We start from the raw sequence: 22,852 nt of genomic DNA, 5'->3' as shown, positions 1-22,852 counted from the left end.
ACAGTTATTAAGATGATCTGTGGACTCAGTGTCATTAGAAAGAAAACATAATTTATTCTTACATGATAAATTTTTTTATTTCTTTACACGGTGAGTACACGGCCCGCCCTGTTTTTCCGGCAGTTTGCTTCTCTATAGACTTCAGGCACCTCTGCACCTTAGATTACTTCCTTTCTCCTTTCCCTTTGGTCGAATGACTGGGGATTGTGGGTAGGGGGAGTGGTATTTAACAGCTTTTGCTGTGGTGGTCTTTGCCGCCTCCTACTGGTCATGAGTGATATTCCCAACAGTAATTAAGATGATCCGTGGACTCACCATGTCAAGAAATAAATACATTTATCAGGTAAGAATAAATTATGTTTTTGATAGTTACTTTATTTATTTAATTTACAAGTGTGCAATAATAGCTTCTAGAGTCTTTTATGTGTTTATTTATATATATATATATATATTTTTTTTTTACCTGAAGGCCCAAGCAAATGCGCAGGCAGCTGTAATTAAAGAAGAACTTGAGAGAAAAAGGAGGGAAGCAGATGAAAGGGAAAAGAGAGCCTGGGAAGAGCATGTAAGCAAACTCCATATTACTCATATCTACTGCCTGTTTGTGTGCATGGTTTGTAGTACATGGATACTAATTAACTAGAGCTGCTGTTCAGTCAAAAAAATCTACCCTATCACTGCGCATGCGCTTTTTGACACCACTGCATTCCAAATGTGTAACAAATATGTTTGGAATGCTGTGACATAAGACCATGCATGCACACTGATATGTTAACTTTAATTGACGGTGGACAGGTTTATTCGCATGTATAGTCACAGAGGTAGTTTTTTTTTTTTTTTTACAGCTACCATGCTTTATTTAACTGGGGAGAAAGTACTCAAGCGATGCCTCTGTGACTGTTTACCCACATGCGCAGTCACAAAGGTAGCTTTTTTGACGGATATTTCTCTGTACTAAACAATATCTGCATATGCGAAAGCCAGCAACACGGATATTGCTATGTACTACATGACTGCGCATTCGAAAGCCAGCTACACGATTACAAGCAATTTAATAACCTACTAGTAAGGGTTAATTAAAGCTAACTACACATGCTTCCAAAGAAGCAAACACATCAAAATAGTAAAATTAAGTAAATGAGTACAAAGAAGACCAAGTTACTGCTTTGCAAATTTAATCAACTGAAGCTTCATTCTTGAAAACCCAAGATATGGTGACTGATCTAGTAGAATAAGCTGTAATACGCTGAACCGGACACTGCCCCACCTTCAAATAAGCCTTGTGAACATAAAATTTTAACCAAGATGCCAAAGAAATGGCAAATACTTTCTGACCTTTTCTGGAACCAGAAAAAAATAACAAATAGACTGAAAGTCTATCTGAAATCTATAGTAGCCTCAACATAATATTTCAAAGCTCTTACCACATCCAAAGAATGAAAAGACCTTTTAGATAGGCTGACCATATTTCCTTGAGACAAAAACGGGACATTGAGATGTCAAAAACGGGACGGGGTTAATATTCTTTATTCATAGGAAAAAAAGTAAGATTTTAACAAAAGTTAACTTTTATGACATGAATATAAACAATTGAGCCAACAATTATCCTTCAGTTACAGAAGAACTCATACAATTTTTTTTAGGTATACGTAGAGCTATAACATCTAAATAACAATCCACAGTGTTTTCACAATGTTCCCACAATCTAAATTGGAAATGTGGCATGTGTATATTTTTTAATCACATGCCCTTAACTCAATGGGGCCTATCTATCAAGCTCCGGTTTCTGGCAGCAGTTATGAAGCAGCGGTCACAAAGACAGACATCGCCGCAATTCAACCCGATCGGGTTGATTGACACCTCCCTTCTGGCGGCGAGTCTGCAGGGGGCAGCGTTGCACCAGCTGAAAAGGTCCGCCAGACCTTGTTAAATAGAGGCCATTGTTTCCAAAATTGAAATTATCCTCTATGTTGTCAAGGCAAATTCCCCCATATTAACTGATTTTAAATGGTAAAAGTGTAGCCTCTGAACAGTTGTTTGGTTTAAAGATCTGGATTAGTAGTTGTAGACTTTTTTTAGCTGAGTTGCCCAAAATCATTGCTACATGGTGGAAGAACTGAGAAAAATGTGGAAATAGATAACCGTTATTTATAACGTCTGTACAACCAGAACTGCCACAACATAATAATAAGCATAATTAATGACAATTAAATTGATTGACAGGCACAGACACTGGTCTTACCTTCGCAGAGCACAATTCTTGCAGAACTTAAACAATTGATCACTATTTTTGTATGTTCACACTGTGACACAAGAAGATGGCAAGAATTATCTCGCTGGTGATGGTCAGCCGCTAATTCGGATAATGGCAGAGGCAGATGATCATCAGATGATGACAGATCTAGTCCGACTCCTGTCCTTAGGCACTAGCTAGTAGTTCTAACTCCCCTTTCATGACCAGTCTCTCTCCTCAGCTCAGTCTGACGGCTAACAACTGAGTACTGACCTGCCTTCACTTGCTTTCAATGATCACACCCCTAATTTTGAGCGCGGTTGGCATAGACGCGGTGCTGTGGATTATGTGGGCATGGCCACCAAACCCCAACCCTGCAGTTAAAAAAAAAAACTGCCCTCCCCGCCGGCGGGTAGTTTAAAAATGTTTAGCAAGTGGTGTGTGTGCTAAAAAATGACACTTGCGCTGGCCGCACGGTCTGATAACTCTCAAAACGGGACAAAATGAATATTATTAAAGAAACGACGGGACGGGGGAAGAAACATAAAATAACGGTACTGTCCCTTTCAAAACGGGACGTATGGTCTGCCTACCTTTTAGAAGAATTCTTAGGATTAGGACACAAGGAAGAAACAATAATCTCCCTAAAGATGTTAGAATTCACAACTTAAAGCAAAAAATTTAAAAACAAAGTCCGCAAAACAGCTTATCTTGATGGAATAAGGATAAGGAGACTCGCAATAGAGAGCAGACAATTCAGAAAACTCTTCTAGCAGAAGGGATAGCCAAAAGGAATAACACTTTCTAAGAAAGTAGATAAAAAAAACAAAGAATGCATAGACTCAAAAGAAGAGCCTGCAAAATCTTAAAAACAAATTGAGACTCCAAGAAGGAGAAATTGATTTAATAACAGGCTTGATACGAATCAAAATCTGAACAAAAACAGAGAATATCAGGAAGCTCAGAAATCTTTCTATGAAATAAGACAGAAAGGGCGGAGATTTGTCCTTAAAAGTTTTTGCAGACAAAACCTTTTATCCAAACTGTAAAATCCTGGGAATTCAAAAGAAAGCCAAGAATAATAAAGAGTGGAACACCATAAAATATAGGTTTCCCAAACCCTATCAATAAATCTTGAAAACATTATTTATGTAAGAACTTACCTGATAAATTCATTTTTTTCATATTGGCAAGAGTCCATGAGCTAGTGACGTATGGGATATACAATCCTACCAGGAGGGGCAAAGTTTCCCAAACCTCAAAATGCTTATAAATACACCCCTCACGACACCTACAATTGAGTTTAACGAATAGCCAAGTAGTGGGGTGATGGAAAAAAGGAGTAGAAATCATCAAAAAAGGAATTGGAAACGGGGTGGGTCTCATCGACTCTTGCCAATATGAAAGAAATTAATTTATCAGGTATGTTCTTGCATAAATTGGCAAGAGTCCATGAGCTAGTGACGTATGGAATATTAATACCCAAGATGTGGTACACCACAGAGGAGTCACTAGAGAGGGAGGGATAAAAATAAAAACAGCCATTTTCCGCTGAAAAAATTAAATCCACATTCAAAAAATAAGTTTTTCTCACACTTGAAAAGAAAAAACTTGAAACATAAGCAAAGGAATCAAACTGAAATAGCTGCCTGAAGAACTTTTCTACCAAAAACTGCTTCCAAAGAGGCAAACGCATCAAAACGGTAGAATTTAGTAAAGGTATGCAAAGAAGACCAAGTTGCTGCTTTGCAAATCTGATCAACTGAAGCTTCATTCTTAAAGGCCCACAAAATGGAGACTGATCTAGTTGAATGAGCTGTGATTCTCTGAGGCGGGGGCCTCACTCGACTCCAAATAAGCCTGATGAATCAAAAGCTTTAAACAAGATGCCAAGGAAATGGCAGAAGCTTTCTGACCTTTCCTAGAACCAGAAAAGACAATAAATAGTCTGGAAGTCTTCCTGAAATCTTTAGTAGCTTCAACATAATATTTTAAAGCTCTAACAACATCCAAAGAATGTAAGGATCTCTCCAAAGAATTCTTAGGATTAGGACACAAAGAGGGAACAACAGTTTCCCCATTAATGTTATTAGAATTCGCAACCTTAGGAAGAAATTCAAATGAAGTCTGCAAAACTGCCTTATCCTGATGGAAAATCAGAAAAGGAAACTCACAAGAAGGAGCAGATAATTTGGAAACTCTTCTAACAGAAGAGATAGCCAAAAGGAACAACACTTTCCAAGAAAGTAGTTTAATATCCAAAGAATGCATAGGCTCAAAAGGAGGAGCCTGTTTAGCAATCTTTCTGTCAAATAAAACAAAGAGCAGAGATTTGTCCCTTCAAGGAATTTGCAGACAAATCTTAATCCAAACCATCCTGAATAAACTGTAAAATTCTAGGAATTCTAAAAGAATGCCAGGAGAATTTATGAGGAGAATTTATGAGAAGAACACCATGAAATAAGTCTTCCAAACTCGATAATAAATCTTCCTAGAAAAATATTTGAATGATTATAGGGCGCACTCTCACACAACGTAATTATTTATTTGCATTTGTTTGTATGTAGTGTATATCTTGAGTAAAGCTTTAAACTGTATGGCGATATACGTGCTTTTTTTATTATTCTCTTCTGTATAAACATATATAGTCTCTGGTTCACCTCACCGCAGTATGCACAAGAACATAGATTAGAATGTATGATGTAAATACGTGTATCTATTACATCTATCGGTATCTCTGTTAAACCAAAAGAGAGATTACCTTGTATCCACTGTGAAGTTCTGTGCTTTTCTGCGTGGGTGGTATCGAGGCTCCTTGCAAGCTGGAGATGAGACACTCCTTAGTCTCACGAAAAGGGATTCCTGGATACTGTGTAATTAGTTTGCTGCAAGGAAGACACTTCAGCCGCCTAGTTTGCAAGTAAAAACCGACTTTATTTAAAGTCAAAATTAAGCATGGTACAAGTATGCTCGGGAGGGAGCACTAAGAATGAAACGTCCGACGCGTTTCCTGCCCGGAGGCACTTCGTCAGGGACTAAAGCACAATGAATCACTTAGTTCTTTTAAACACATAGCATTTCCTGTTACGTTTGCTTACCTGCGTTGCAGCACACCTGTTTGTATTGATTAAGACGAATACTTCGCGGTTTTGGTTTCTTCACACACAGCTTGTCCGCGCATGCGCTACGGACCACACACAGATAGTTCATAGTATATATATCTTGTATCTATTAGTGTCTCTGTCTGACTAATAGCTGTATGAGAAAAAAACCAAAGCGCTTCCGGATATTGCTGCATTGTAAAAGTAACACTGGTAAAGCAATCACGTAACAGTGTCTTAAGAATCATTTCAAGCTAATATGTTATAAAGAAAATATAAAAGAATAAGATATTAATAAAAAACAAAACTGGTATCAAAAAATGCTATTCTTACATGCGATCTTTATCTCGTTACCTGTTTACCTAATAAAATGGTTTCGATATATTTCTGAGAGAGGAAAAGAAAAGAGGATTCACTAAACATCCCCTTGCATATACAGATATACCAAATCCAAGTTCATCTCTATATTAATAGTTGTGTTATATGTTATATTATGTTATATTGTGTTGCACTGCATTCCTTCTTTTAGGTTTCCAACATTCAAGCTTCCAATGTTAAAGCTACAATTCCTCCTTGTTAAATATGCTCTATATGGGTTCAAACAATTATTGTTTATTTATTTATCCCTTTATTTATTTATTTATTTATTTCCACTGGGTTTGACCTGGTATTAGTGTATATGAATTTATATTCTGTTTAAATCATTATTACCTATTCTCAAACCCACTGAGTTTTTAGCATACTCTACTCTCGTCATCCTTTCTAATCCCTTGTCATTTTTCATATTACCATTTATTTGGTTATTTTATCTCCTCGTTTTTTATCCCTATATTGGTTATTATTTCTAGTATTTTTTATTATTATTATTTTTTTTTTTTTTTGTATCTTTTATTTTGTTTTTTATTTTTAATTTTTTATTCTGTGGCTTGTCTTGTGATTAAACCTCTTGTGAGACGGTAGCTTTGTTGTATTAGTGTCCAATTGTGAATGATTTGTGTATTACTCATCTACTACTTATTATGCTAAATTTATTCATCCCTTGTGTTTTTTCTTTTGACTTGTGTTTGTTAAAGTGACTAAGGTGACTGTGTTGATAATGGAAAAAAAAATTTTTGGGTCATAAAAAATATAATAAACATTCTATGTGCTAAAACTTTGGCTGTGTCGTGTCATATGAATCCTTTATAAATTTACTAATTGCATTATCTCTCTATGCTAAGAATGTATCTCTCATGTGTGGTGCTCGAAAAAAATATATATTTAAAAATAAAAAATAAAATTTATTTTACTCTTATCTAATCCAATATGAAAAGAAAATTCAATAAAAAACTTAAGCTACAACCTATATACTAATATTAAATACTATTGTTCTTTGGTTTACTGAGGAATTGGTGCTGCAACATCAAAATATTGCATACTTGGAATGCAGTGCCTCACAACGTATAATTTAATTTTTGGTATTTGGTTTCTTGTATTCTTATTGTTATTTGATGTTTACCATCTTAACTTGTTAGATATTAGATGTTTGATGCTTTTAAGCTTATAACTTTCCATGCCCCTACTGCATTAATTCCAATCCGTGAATGTTGCTATGAGATGCTGGTGGTACTCGTTAGGTTGATGTGTCAACTTTTCGTCTAAGCTGTATAATGTACTTCTCTATTTGTGTTGTCTTAGTCCACAAAATACCTGAGATCAGTGATTTTATTAATTCCTAAAGGGACTCCTGTAGACAAATGAAAAATCCAATAAGCTTCTTTCCTATTTAGTACAGCTGTTCTATCTCCCCCTTTGGTACTGTTAATGGCTGTATCAATGCCTTGAAATCCTAGTACTGTGCCTATGTTGTTATCATTTATGGGCATTCCCATTGTTTTAAAATGTGCAACAAAATGTTTCGCTATGGGTGTTTTAGGGGGGTCTTGTTTAATAGATATCAAATGTTCACGGATTCGATCTTTTAATAATCTTGTAGTCCTACCTACATATTGTTTGTGGCATAAATTACATGTAATTAAATAGACCACAAACTTAGAGTGGCATGTCATCCTATGTCTGATATCAAAAATTTTACCTGTAACTGTGGACTTAAATGAATCACCTGAAATGACAAACTCACAGCTTTTACACCCACGCAGAAAAGCACAGAACTTCACAGTGGATACAAGGTAATCTCTCTTTTGGTTTAACAGAGATACCGATAGATGTAATAGATACACGTATTTACATCATACATTCTAATCTATGTTCTTGTGCATACTGCGGTGAGGTGACCCAGAGACTATATATGTTTATACAGAAGAGAATAATAAAAAAGCACGTATATCGCCATACAGTTTAAAGCTTTACTCAAGATATACACTACATACAAACAAGTGCAAATAAATAATTACGTTGTGTGAGAGTGCGCCCTATAATCATTCAGCAATATATCGGGTTAACAGGCTCGAAAAATCTTTTACTCCCAGCACTCAACTCACAAATAACAACATGGCTGAAGCTAATTACTCAGACCGCAAAGCAAAATTCAATTTATTAATGCAGGGTACAGGCTCGGGAGGTGAGTATCCTGACGATCTAAGCTTTTTATTTGTTTTGAGAGAGAAAAAGGAAATTAAGGAGTATTTTGTGGACTAAGACAACACAAATAGAGAAGTACATTATACAGCTTAGACGAAAAGTTGACACATCAACCTAACGAGTACCACCAGCATCTCATAGCAACATTCACGGATTGGAATTAATGCAGTAGGGGCATGGAAAGTTATAAGCTTAAAAGCATCAAATATCTAACAAGTTAAGATGGTAAACATCAAATAACAATAAGAATACAAGAAACCAAATACCAAAAATTAAATTATACGTTGTGAGGCACTGCATTCCAAGTATGCAATATTTTGATGTTGCAGCACCAATTCCTCAGTAAACCAAAGAACAATAGTATTTAATATTAGTATATAGGTTGTAGCTTAAGTTTTTTATTGAATTTTCTTTTCATATTGGATTAGATAAGAGTAAAATAAATTTTATTTTTTATTTTTAAATATATATTTTTTTCGAGCAACACACATGAGATACATTCTTAGCATAGAGAGATAATGCAATTAGTAAATTTATAAAGGATTCATATGACACGACACAGCCAAAGTTTTAGCACATAGAATGTTTATTATATTTTTTATGACCCAAAAATTTTTTTTTCCATTATCAACACAGTCACCTTAGTCACTTTAACAAACACAAGTCAAAAGAAAAAACACAAGGGATGAATAAATTTAGCATAATAAGTAGTAGATGAGTAATACACAAATCATTCACAATTGGACACTAATACAACAAAGCTACCGTCTCACAAGAGGTTTAATCACAAGACAAGCCACAGAATAAAAAATTAAAAATAAAAAACAAAATAAAAGATACAAAAAAAAAAAAAAAAAAAAAAATAATAATAAAAAATACTAGAAATAATAACCAATATAGGGATAAAAAACGAGGAGATAAAATAACCAAATAAATGGTAATATGAAAAATGACAAGGGATTAGAAAGGATGACGAGAGTAGAGTATGCTAAAAACTCAGTGGGTTTGAGAATAGGTAATAATGATTTAAACAGAATATAAATTCATATACACTAATACCAGGTCAAACCCAGTGGAAATAAATAAATAAATAAAGGGATAAATAAATAAACAATAATTGTTTGAACCCATATAGAGCATATTTAACAAGGAGGAATTGTAGCTTTAACATTGGAAGCTTGAATGTTGGAAACCTAAAAGAAGGAATGCAGTGCAACACAATATAACATAATATAACATATAACACAACTATTAATATAGAGATGAGCTTGGATTTGGTATATCTGTATATGCAAGGGGATGTTTAGTGAATCCTCTTTTCTTTTCCTCTCTCAGAAATATATCGAAACCATTTTATTAGGTAAACAGGTAACGAGATAAAGATCGCATGTAAGAATAGCATTTCTTTCATGTAATTAGCAAGAGTCCATGAGCTAGTGACGTATGGGATATACATTCCTACCAGGAGGGGCAAAGTTTCCCAAACCTCAAAATGCCTATAAATACACCCCTCACCACACCCACAATTCAGTTTTACAAACTTTGCCTCCGATGGAGGTGGTGAAGTAAGTTTGTGCTAGATTCTACGTTGATATGCGCTCCGCAGCAAGTTGGAGCCCGGTTTTCCTCTCAGCGTGCAGTGAATGTCAGAGGGATGTGAGGAGAGTATTGCCTATTTGAATGCAGTGATCTCCTTCTAAGGGGTCTATTTCATAGGTTCTCTGTTATCGGTCGTAGAGATTCATCTCTTACCTCCCTTTTCAGATCGACGATATACTCTTATATATACCATTACCTCTGCTGATTCTCGTTTCAGTACTGGTTTGGCTATCTGCTATATGTAGATGAGTGTCCTGGGGTAAGTAAGTCTTATTTTCTGTGACACTCCTAGCTATGGTTGGGCACTTTGTTTATAAAGTTCTAAATATATGTATTCAAACATTTATTTGCCTTGACTCAGAATGTTCAACTTTCCTTATTTTCAGACAGTCAGTTTCATATTTGGGATAATGCATTTTAATTTAACATTTTTCTTACCTTAAAATTTGACTTTTTTCCCTGTGGGCTGTTAGGCTCGCGGGGGCTGAAAATGCTTCATTTTATTGCGTCATTCTTGGCGCGGACTTTTTTGGCGCAAAAATTCTATTTCCGTTTCCGGCGTCATACGTGTCGCCGGAAGTTGCGTCATTTTTTGACGTTATTTTGCGCCAAAAATGTCGGCGTTCCGGATGTGGCGTCATTTTTGGCGCCAAAAAGCATTTAGGCGCCAAATAATGTGGGCGTCTTATTTGGTGCGAAAAAATATGGGCGTCACTTTTGTCTCCACATTATTTAAGTCTCATTTTTTATTGCTTCTGGTTGCTAGAAGCTTGTTCTTTGGCATTTTTTCCCATTCCTGAAACTGTCATTTAAGGAATTTTATCAATTTTGCTTTATATATATGTTGTTTTTTCTCTTACATATTGCAAGATGTCTCACGTTGCATCTGAGTCAGAAGATACTACAGGAAAATCGCTGTCAAGTGCTGAATCTACCAAAGCTAAGTGTATCTGCTGTAAACTTTTGGTAGCTATTCCTCCAGCTGTTGTTTGTATTGATTGTCATGACAAACTTGTTAAAGCAGATAATATTTCCTTTAGTAAAGTACCATTGCCTGTTGCAGTTCCTTCAACATCTAAGGTGCAGAATGTTCCTGATAATATAAGAGATTTTGTTTCTGAATCCATAAAGAAGGCTATGTCTGTTATTTCTCCTTCTAGTAAACGTAAAAAATCTTTTAAAACTTCTCTCCCTACAGATGAATTTTTAAATGAACATCATCATTCTGATTCTGATGATTCCTCTGGTTCAGAGGATTCTGTCTCAGAGGTTGATGCTGATAAATCTTCATATTTATTTAAAATGGAATTTATTCGTTCTTTACTTAAAGAAGTACTAATTGCTTTAGAAATAGAGGATTCTGGTCCTCTTGATACTAATTCTAAACGTTTAGATAAGGTATTTAAAGCTCCTGTGGTTATTCCAGAAGTTTTTCCTGTTCCTAATGCTATTTCTGCAGTAATTTCCAAAGAATGGGATAATTTGGGTAATTCATTTACTCCTTCTAAACGTTTTAAGCAATTATATCCTGTGCCGTCTGACAGATTAGAATTTTGGGACAAGATCCCTAAAGTTGATGGGGCTATTTCTACCCTTGCTAAACGTACTACTATTCCTACGTCAGATGGTACTTCGTTTAAGGATCCTCTAGATAGGAAAATTGAGTCCTTTCTAAGAAAAGCTTATCTGTGTTCAGGTAATCTTCTTAGACCTGCTATATCTTTGGCTGATGTTGCTGCAGCTTCAACTTTTTGGTTGGAAACTTTAGCGCAACAAGTAACACATCGTGATTCTCATGATATTATTATTCTTCTTCAGCATGCTAATAATTTTATCTGTGATGCCATTTTTGATATTATCAGAGTTGATGTCAGGTTTATGTCTCTAGCTATTTTAGCTAGAAGAGCTTTATGGCTTAAAACTTGGAATGCTGATATGGCTTCTAAATCAACTTTACTTTCCATTTCTTTCCAGGGTAACAAATTATTTGGTTCTCAGTTGGATTCCATTATTTCAACTGTTACTGGTGGGAAAGGAACTTTTTTACCACAGGATAAAAAATCTAAAGGTAAAAACAGGGCTAATAATCGTTTTCGTTCCTTTCGTTTCAACAAAGAACAAAAGCCTGATCCTTCATCCTCAGGAGCAGTTTCAGTTTGGAGACCATCTCCAGTCTGGAATAAATCCAAGCCAGCTAGAAAGGCAAAGCCTGCTTCTATGTCCACATGAAGGTGCGGCCCTCATTCCAGCTCAGCTGGTAGGGGGCAGGTTACGTTTTTTCAAGGAAATTTGGATCAATTCTGTTCACAATCTTTGGATTCAGAGCATTGTTTCAGAAGGGTACAGAATTGGTTTCAAGTTGAGACCTCCTGCAAAGAGATTTTTTCTTTCCCATGTCCCAGTAAATCCAGTAAAAGCTCAAGCATTTCTGAAATGTGTTTCAGATCTAGAGTTGACTGGAGTAATTATGCCAGTTCCAGTTCCGGAACAGGGGATGGGGTTTTATTCAAATCTCTTCATTGTACCAAAGAAGGAGAATTCTTTCAGACCAGTTCTGGATCTAAAAATATTGAATCGTTATGTAAGGATACCAACGTTCAAGATGGTAACTGTAAGGACTATCTTACCTTTTGTTCAGCAAGGGAATTATATGTCCACAATAGATTTACAGGATGCATATCTGCATATTCCGATTCATCCAGATCATTATCAGTTCCTGAGATTCTCGTTTCTGGACAAGCATTATCAGTTTGTGGCTCTGCCGTTTGGCCTAGCTACAGCTCCAAGAATTTTTACAAAGGTTCTCGGTGCCCTGCTGTCTGTAATCAGAGAACAGGGTATTGTGGTATTTCCTTATTTGGACGATATCTTGGTACTTGCTCAGTCTTTACATTTAGCAGAATCTCATACGAATCGACTTGTGTTGTTTCTTCAAGATCATGGTTGGAGGATCAATTTACCAAAAAGTTCTTTGATTCCTCAGACAAGGGTAACCTTTCTGGGTTTCCAGATGGATTCAGTGTCCATGACTCTGTCTTTAACAGACAAGAGACGTCTAAAGTTGATTACAGCTTGTCGAAACCTTCAGTCACAATCATTCCCTTCGGTAGCCTTATGCATGGAAATTCTAGGTCTTATGACTGCTGCATCGGACGCGATCCCCTTTGCTCGTTTTCACATGCGACCTCTTCAGCTCTGTATGCTGAAGCAATGGTGCAAGGATTACACGAAGATATCTCAATTAATATCTTTAAAACCGATTGTTCGACACTCTCTAACATGGTGGACAGATCACCATCGTTTAATTCAGGGGGCTTCTTTTGTGCTTCCGACCTGGACTGTAATTTCAACAGATGCAAGTCTCACAGGTTGGGGAGCTTTGTGGGGATCTCTGACGGCACAAGGAGTTTGGGAATCTCAGGAGGTGAGATTACCGATCAATATTTTGGAACTCTGTGCAATTTTCAGAGCTCTTCAGTTTTGGCCTCTTCTGAAGAGAGAATCGTTCATTTGTTTTCAGACAGACAATGTCACAACTGTGGCATACATCAATCATCAAGGAGGGACTCACAGTCCTCTGGCTATGAAAGAAGTATCTCGAATTTTGGTTTGGGCGGAATCCAGCTCCTGTCTAATCTCTGCGGTTCATATCCCAGGTGTAGACAATTGGGAAGCGGATTATCTGAGTCGCCAAACGTTGCATCCGGGCGAATGGTCTCTTCACCCAGAGGTATTTCTTCAGATTGTTCAAATGTGGGAACTTCCAGAAATAGATCTGATGGCGTCCCATCTAAACAAGAAACTTCCCAGGTATCTGTCCAGATCCCGGGATCCTCAGGCGGAGGCAGTGGATGCATTATCACTTCCTTGGAAGTATCATCCTGCCAATATCTTTCCGCCTCTAGTTCTTCTTCCAAGAGTAATCTCCAAGATTCTGAAGGAATGCTCGTTTGTTCTGCTGGTAGCTCCGGCATGGCCTCACAGGTTTTGGTATGCGGATCTTGTCCGGATGGCCTCTTGCCAACCGTGGACTCTTCCGTTAAGACCAGACCTTCTGTCACAAGGTCCTTTTTTCCATCAGGATTTGAAATCCTTAAATTTAAAGGTATGGAGATTGAACGCTTGATTCTTGGTCAAAGAGGTTTCTCTGACTCTGTGATTAATACTATGTTACAGGCTCGTAAATCTGTATCTCGAGAGATATATTATAGAGTCTGGAAGACTTATATTTCTTGGTGTCTTTCTCATCATTTTTCCTGGCATTCTTTTAGAATACCGAGAATTTTACAGTTCCTTCAGGATGGTTTAGATAAGGGTTTGTCCGCAAGTTCTTTGAAAGGACAAATCTCTGCTCTTTCTGTTCTTTTTCACAGAAAGATTGCTATTCTTCCTGATATTCATTGTTTTGTACAAGCTTTGGTTCGTATAAAACCTGTCATTAAGTCAATTTCTCCTCCTTGGAGTTTGAATTTGGTTCTGGGAGCTCTTCAAGCTCCTCCGTTTGAACCTATGCATTCATTGGACATTAAATTACTTTCTTGGAAAGTTTTGTTCCTTTTGGCCATCTCTTCTGCCAGAAGAGTCTCTGAATTGTCTGCTCTTTCTTGTGAGTCTCCTTTTCTGATTTTTCATCAGGATAAGGCGGTGTTGCGAACTTCTTTTGAATTTTTACCTAAAGTTGTGAATTCCAACAACATTAGTAGAGAAATTGTGGTTCCTTCATTATGTCCTAATCCTAAGAATTCTAAGGAGAAATCGTTGCATTCTTTGGATGTTGTTAGAGCTTTGAAATATTATGTTGAAGCTACGAAATCTTTTCGTAAGACTTCTAGTCTATTTGTTATCTTTTCCGGTTCTAGAAAAGGCCAGAAAGCTTCTGCCATTTCTTTGGCATCTTGGTTGAAATCTTTAATTCATCTTGCCTATGTTGAGTCGGGTAAAACTCCGCCTCAGAGAATTACAGCTCATTGTACTAGGTCAGTTTCTACTTCCTGGGCGTTTAGGAATGAAGCTTCGGTTGACCAGATCTGCAAAGCAGCAACTTGGTCCTCTTTGCATACTTTTTCTAAATTCTACCATTTTGATGTATTTTCTTCTTCTGAAGCAGTTTTTGGTAGAAAAGTACTTCAGGCAGCGGTTTCAGTTTGAATCTTCTGCTTATGTTTTTCTTTAAACTTTATTTTGGGTGTGGATTATTTTCAGCAGGAATTGGCTGTCTTTATTTTATCCCTCCCTCTCTAGTGACTCTTGTGTGGAAAGATCCACATCTTGGGTAGTCATTATCCCATACGTCACTAGCTCATGGACTCTTGCTAATTACATGAAAGAAAACATAATTTATGTAAGAACTTACCTGATAAATTCATTTCTTTCATATTAGCAAGAGTCCATGAGGCCCGCCCTTTTTTTGTGGTGGTTATGATTTTGTATAAAGCACAATTTTTCCAATTCCTTATTTTATATGCTTTCGCACTTTTTTATCACCCCACTTCTTGGCTATTCGTTAAACTGAATTGTGGGTGTGGTGAGGGGTGTATTTATAGGCATTTTGAGGTTTGGGAAACTTTGCCCCTCCTGGTAGGAATGTATATCCCATACGTCACTAGCTCATGGACTCTTGCTAATATGAAAGAAATGAATTTATCAGGTAAGTTCTTACATAAATTATGTTTTTTTGATACCAGTTTTGTTTTTTATTAATATCTTATTCTTTTATATTTTCTTTATAACATATTAGCTTGAAATGATTCTTAAGACACTGTTACGTGATTGCTTTACCAGTGTTACTTTTACAATGCAGCAATATCCGGAAGCGCTTTGGTTTTTTTCTCATACAGCTATTAGTCAGACAGAGACACTAATAGATACAAGATATATATACTATGAACTATCTGTGTGTGGTCCGTAGCGCATGCGCGGACAAGCTGTGTGTGAAGAAACCAAAACCGCGAAGTATTCGTCTTAATCAATACAAACAGGTGTGCTGCAACGCAGGTAAGCAAACGTAACAGGAAATGCTATGTGTTTAAAAGAACTAAGTGATTCATTGTGCTTTAGTCCCTGACGAAGTGCCTCCGGGCAGGAAACGCGTCGGACGTTTCATTCTTAGTGCTCCCTCCCGAGCATACTTGTACCATGCTTAATTTTGACTTTAAATAAAGTCGGTTTTTACTTGCAAACTAGGCGGCTGAAGTGTCTTCCTTGCAGCAAACTAATTACACAGTATCTAGAAAAATATTTGAGCCTGTAACATATTATTAATCACTGAGTCAGAGAGACCTCTATGACTAAGCACTAAGTGTTCAATTTCCATACCTTCAAATTGAATGATTTGAGATCCTGATGGAAAAACGGACCTTAAGACAGTAGGTCGGGTCTTAAAGGAAGTCGCCAAGGTTGGCAACTGGACATCTGAACAAGATTTACATACCAAAACCTTTAAGGCTATGCTGGTGCTACCAGAAACACAAACAACTGTTCCATGATGATCTTGGAGATCACTCTTAGAAGAACTAGAGGCGGAAATATATAAGCAGGTTGGTAAAACCAAGGAACTGTTAACGCATCCTCCGACTCCGCCTGAGGATCTCTGGAACTGGACAGGTACCTTGGAAGTTTCTTGTTTAGATGGAAAGCTATCAGATCAATTTCTGGAAGACCCCACATCTGAACAATTTAAAAAAACACATCTTGATGGAGGGACCACTCCCCCGGATGTAAAGTCTAACGGCTGAGATAATCCGTTCCCAATTGTCTACACCTGGGATATTTACTGCAGAAATTAGACATGAGCTGGATTCCGCCCAAGAAAGTATCCGAGTACTTCTTTCATAGCTCAGGAACTGAGAGTCCCACTCTGATGATTGACATATGCAACAGTTGTGATATTGTCTGTCTGAAAACAAATAAATTATTCTCTCTTTAACAGAGGCCAAACCTGAAGAGCCCTGAAAATAGCATGGAGTTATTAATATTATTGGTAACCTCGTCTCTTGAGGTTTCCAAACTCCTTGCGCTGTCAGAAATCCCCAGACAGCTCCCCAACCTGAAAGACTTGCATCTGTTGTGATTACAGTCCAGGTTGGACGAACAAGAGGCCCCTTGAACTATACGATGGTGGTCTAACCACTAAGTCAGAGAGAGTCGAACATTGGGATTTAAGGATATTAATTGTGATAGTACATCAAAGAGAATTGCGATCCACGCCAGAAGATATTTAAAACTAGAAACTTTATTTCACTTCTTAAAAACAGATGAAGGTTTTAACAGCATGCAGAGTGAGCGCAGCACCTGGCTTATGCGTTTCGGCATACAAGCCGTAATCATAGCCTATGGTGCTGTGTTCAACTCTGCTATTTAAGAACAAAGCAAAAAGCTTATTGGCTCAATACTTAATTATTCATTAAAAACACAAATGCGCTCACTTTGTCAAATATTTTTTTTTTGAAAATAATTTTTTTATTGAAGTTAAAGCATATATCATCTAGACAAGGACTCGCCCTAGGGCAAAGGTTACAACAAAGAGAATAATATATTGTCTATACAGAGACATTATTGAGAAAGCAATTTGCACATACAGAAAGAAAAAATACATTTCAAGTCTGGTTATGAAGATAGACAATATCTTTGGCGAGATAAAATAGAACTTCTTTTTATATTATCAGCGTATGAACTCCACATTCTAATAAGATATTACTTAAGACCAAAACATCAGCCTGTGGAGGGTTAAGATAAGTATCAGCCACTCTTGGGCCGAGATATATAGGGGGAGGGGGATATTCAGCGGGTAAGCACCGCTATATGTATAGGAAGAGGGGTGGGAGGACGGAGCCATATATAAATGTAGGTAACATAGGGTACATGGAGTGGGCTTAGGAGTGCTCGAACGTAGAGACCATAGGCCTGGCAGCTGGATTGCTAAGAAGATAAATTAAATATACCTTTGAAAATTAGTCTGCTTAGGAGTAGGTAGTGGGGAAAAGTGACATCACAACACTAGGTGGAGTAGCTAAATAGTGGCAGAAGGCTACTCTGCTGATTCATTCAGGGAGATTCAAACGTTATAGAAACTTAGCCAAACATTGCGTATCAAACGTATCCACTAGCTGAAATGGAGTATGATACATAATACACTTTCAATATAACATTTGAGAAGATAGTAAGCAGTTATGTCTTGTAAATATAAGAACAAGCATTTCTCAGTTTGGCGTCTGATAACAGTTGGGAAGATACGAAACAGTTATATCTTGTAAATATAAGAACAGACATTTCTTAATCTGGTGTCTAAACCCCTGGGGGGTCTAATACTGGCTAATGTGGTGAGGTGAGAAATTCTCATGCATCTAGGTTAGTGGCAACTTCTAATTGGGAGTCCCACATGCTTGGAATATAAATATAACATCATTATATGTAAACTTTTTAGAACATATAAGGGAGATTAGTACCATCCCATCTCAGCATAGCAGCCCAGGGAGCGAGTGTGTAGTAGGTTATAACAACTATAGTTGGTGTTGCGTGTTCATATAGTTGCAGTATATCTAGTGGTGTGGGTATGGATGCAAAACAATATCCCTGTAGGGGCATCATCCCAACCTTCACCGTAATGCTCAAGGGCAGGTAGTTTGTCTTACTCCAGCTTTTTGCATAGCAATAGATGTTAAGTGCAATAGTCTACTTATGGAAGAAAGAATAATAATAAAAACAACTTCTAAAATAAGCAAAGTAATTTGTTTTAGACCTTAATATATCTCTAATGTCTCTATCAGGCAATGCAACAGGCAGTTTGACTATAACAGAAACATATAGCACACAATTAATAACATCTATCTAAATATGTCCTTCTTAAGCTTAGAGGTTATCAGTCCCAGTGTAGGCTTAGACTGAAAAGAGTAATTAGTAGATATAATAGTATAAAGCAACTTATAGTTTGGCTGATTGTATTTCAACATCATACAGGATCAGCCCTGTCAGAGCACACCTAGTGCATGAGATGGCAGACAGCTGTGTCTTAACACAAACAAACTTGCTTAATGTGGTACTCCGCAATATATAAGACCTCTTATTCAATTAGTTAATATAGGAGTACAAACAGTTTGATGTTAGCACAAATTCTACGTGAAGTTTATGTGCAATAGTGCCACCCTGAACAGTGGTAACCTAAAACTCAAGTGGCAACTATTACTTAAAGTGTGATATCCATCATCTGTTAAATGTGCTGAAACTATATAAAGAGGAGATCCTAGGTGGCTCCATTGTATATGTCTTTAGAAGCATTCTAATGAGGGGAGAAAAAACTATCCCTAGAAGTTAGTATGACAAGTATATGTGTACTTGAGGCTGAGTTATATACTCCAATGAGGCAGCACCAATCATGTATAGATAGAGTGTGACCATATATAAATGTTAAGCATGCTAGCTATTCATATTATTCAGAACAGTGTTAGCATACATCCCCTATGTAAACGGACCCATAGTTTGCCTAATATAAGTGATTTTGTTTGTCTGTTGTTTCTAGACCATACAAGCATTAGAGTGCTACAATGTTTACATAAGTAGATATTATAGATGTGGTGTACTAGTGATATTTAACAAGATATATCATTATGCAATACATACATATATTTATAACACTACTCGTACATAGTTACTTTCTGAAGTCCCTACACATACACATATTTCCTGGAAAGGGAAAATGAACTAGTAAACCATCACAGGGTAATTTGTTAGAGGAAACATATCAGCAAAAATAGTTCAGAATATAGCACACAGAAGGTGTATAGTATAAAAGTCTATGTAGGATAGTGGATAATACATTATACTGCATTCTAAGCCATCTTACCAGGTTGCTGTTTATAGCATTTGAAGTAAAGGGGAGTATATATCAGGAGCCAGAAAGAAAAACGTGGGGGAAATATAACCTTCTCTAGAGGCTGTGAATATATGCTCTAGATATAAGGGTATGGTAAGGGGCAGAAAGAAATCATTCACAGCTTTTTTTTGTACAAGGAGATAGAAAAAAAAAAAAGGAAAAAACGGCAAGTAAAAAACAATATATCAAGTCTCAGTCCTGGGCCTAACTTGAAGCACTGTTGGGGAGCGCTGACAGTAACATTAACCTCCTCGGCACAATACTTCATCAAGTCAGGGAGTGAGAGTAAAAGCATGAATGAGTTCAACCCACGCCTGTGCTAGGAACTATACGTGTGCAAATCATATCCCATGCTGAGAGAGGCAAGATGTCCGCCTTGATGTTGGGCAACAGGGCTTCGGGTGGGAGGAATGGTATTCTCACTGTGAGGCAAAAGGCAGCAATATCTACATCAGAGGGCCAAAGCAGTAGGGAAAAGCCATATCGCCAAACGCAGGAGTGTGCAAGCAGCAGTAGATTAGGTTGGAGGTCACCATCATAGTAATCAAACACCTCTTCGCTGTTAAACTCCGGGAGGGAGTGTGGCCACTCTGTTGTTGTAAGGAGCGGCTTGGAAATCAATGGCTGCCACAGCTCCCTCTTCTGTGTGAACTGTTCCGTTATCTCAGCAGCATTCATCACGGCTGTAGTATGATCCGTCCTCAGCAGTTCATGTCGATCTTGCGATGAACCATCCAGAGCGCCACTACCGATGTGACCTGGTGGTAGGTGGGTCTGTGTTACCCAGGAGTCTTCCATAGAGAGATTTTGCCATATGTCTCCGGACTTCTCACCTGCAAGTTCGCTCTGGGCCGTTCCGCGCACTGCAGATCTTAGTGTGTCAGCGATATCGATAAAGCAGCTTGTAAGCTGCCGATCCAGACCTTGTAAGAGGGCATATAGTGACTCTTGCAGTTCTTTCATATTGAGAGCAGTTTCAGGCTTAGATCTGTGGGAGCTCAGGCTAGTAGTATAAGCGGTAGGCCCAAGTATCTCGCCACTCGCGGTATAGCTGCTCCCCCTAATAAGGGTTACTATGCACGTAGTTAATAGCACAAGTTGGCTCAGACAGGGTATCTTTCTATTGTAGATCAATCGGTAGTTATCTGCATATAAATTTAGCTTATTCTGTTCCTGTAAACAGGTATTTTATATAAGCGTGGCCTAGGAGCTCAGGAAACACACGTCTGATCCCCTCGGCTGTTGGCTCCGCCCCCCCACTTTGTCAAATATTTAACTGTTGAGTGCCCGGACTTAGAGGAAGGAACATGAAAAAGGGGCAAAACAAATGTTCAATATATAATCATATTGGGAAACAAAGTTGTTCAGATATATCAAATAAGGTTGTCAAGTGTAACGTTCAAAAAAGAGGCACAAGGAATATATATAAATAATTCGTATGCATACAGTAGCACTGGAGGAAAAGCCACTTTTTGAAAGGACCACACGTATAAATTGACAAGTCTATATAAGATGCCCCTGCAACCTCGACAGTACCACCTACGTGTAATAAAACAACACACACAGCGGGAACTATTACTATACTAGTCGTCACTGGTCAAAAATAGTAAACCCTTTATGTGGGTGGCTGAGAGGCCCCTGGTGGAGGATGAACCTGAACTCAAGCCTCGAAGAGACTCTGTAATTGTTCCCAAAAGTTTATCATATCAAATTTTGAATTCAGACCTTTATGGACTCTGGTCTCCAATTTGAATATCCAGAATATTTCTCTCTTCGCTAAAAGCTTTTCATGGTCCCCTCCACGTTTGGGCAAAACCACTTTCTCAATGGCACACCACTTGAAGGTATTTAGGCTGCCATCGTGCTTCCTTACAAAGTGCTGTACTAATGGGGTGGTTGCCTTCCCCACACTTATGGTGGATAGATGTTCCCTTATTCTTGAGTTCATGTCTCGAGACGTGAGGCCTACGTATTGTTTTCTACACTGCGTGCATGTGATCAAGTATATCACATAACAGATTCTGCAATTCAAACAAGAACGTATATCATATTTTGAACCATTCACCATTGACTCAAAGTCTTTAGTGACTTGGACAAATTCACATGGACGACAGTGATGGCTCCCACATTTGTACATACCCACTTGTGTGAGCCAGGAACTTTGTGTATTAGGACCTGTCTTCCTCAATTGAGTTGGTGCCAGTATGGAACCAAGTGTTTTACTTTTCTTGTAAGAACACCTGATTCCTGTATCCACAACTTTCTTAAGTTGATCATCAGCTGCCAAAAGTGAGAAAGTCTTCCTCACTATCTTACAAATCTCCTGATACTGGGAACTATATTCAGTGGCAAAGTTCACTTTGTCTAACCCAGATTTCTTCCTGCTAGTTCTTCTGCCCTGGCTACATCACTGCTCAGGTATTTTCTCTCTCTTAATCTTTGTTTAAGATCAGAGGCTTCTTTGTGAAAATCTGAAGGATTTGAGCAGTTCCGTTTGAGCCTGATGAACTGGCCCTTTGCTATTGCAAACCTGATCTATTTAGGGTGGCAACTGTTGCCATGTAAAATGGTATTCCCTGTTATGGGTTTACGGTATACACAAGTGGTAAATCCTTTGTCAATGATTCCTTTGAGTGACAGATCTAAAAAATGTATTTCTATCGGATCCTTCTCACTGGTAAACCGCAAACCCATGTCATTGCAATTCAGAAATTCCATGAACTGTTCCATGCTCTCAGCATCACCCTTTCAGACTAGGAGCAGGTCATCAATATACCTGTAATAGAGCTTGATGTTGTCTCTGAAGGGGTTGCCATCTCCATAGATACGGCACAGCTCCCACCAGCCAAGATATAAATTGGCATAGGAAGGAGCGAACTTAGCTCCCATGGCCGTGCCGCACCTCTGGAGAAAGCCACCACCCTCAAACTGGAAAAAATTATGAGTGAGAAGAAATCTCACTACCCTTAGGATAAATGCCTGGAAGTCCTCACTGTAATCAGAATAGTTTTGTAGAAAGAAGCGTATTGTTCTAGGCCCCATAAAGGTCTGAATTCAAAATTTGATATGATAAACTTTTGGGAACAATTGCAGAGTCTCTTCGAGGCTTGAGTTCAGGTTCATCCTCCACCAGGGGCCTCTCAGCCACCCACATAAAGGGTTTCCTATTTTTGACCAGTGACGACTAGTATAGTAATAGTTCCAACTGTGGGGGGGGGGGAGGAACCTCCCCTTCCGTGACAGGGCCTTGGTTGCATGCAACATTGTCACAGACCTTGGGATTAATTCTGTTTAATACATGGAACATACCCCACTTAAGGCTCACCCGCTCAATATCACAGGGTATATATAATTTTTTACTTCCCAGTACTCAAAATCCAATAACACTATAACATTATTTTGTTGTACTGGAAGAATCATATTAGGTAATTGTACCAGTATGGTATTATCCTGTTCTACTATTCCTGCTAC

At 37.8% G+C, this 22,852-nt stretch overlaps 1 protein-coding gene across 1 annotated transcript in view; it reads left to right on the top strand.

The window, feature by feature from the left end:
• Nucleotides 1-22,852, top strand: part of NEK1 (NIMA related kinase 1) — an 827,448-nt gene that overhangs the window by 301,094 nt on the left and 503,502 nt on the right. Inside the window, exon 21 of the mRNA XM_053700237.1 lies at nt 470-565. Within this exon, the coding sequence (XP_053556212.1) occupies nt 470-565 (96 nt within the window). The remainder of the gene's footprint in view (nt 1-469; nt 566-22,852) is intronic.

Source organism: Bombina bombina, chromosome 2 (assembly GCF_027579735.1).
Source record: "Bombina bombina isolate aBomBom1 chromosome 2, aBomBom1.pri, whole genome shotgun sequence".
NCBI lineage: Eukaryota > Metazoa > Chordata > Amphibia > Anura > Bombinatoridae > Bombina > Bombina bombina.
The sequence above is the reverse complement of the archived record's forward strand: the minus strand, read 5'-3'. Positions and strand labels throughout refer to the sequence as shown.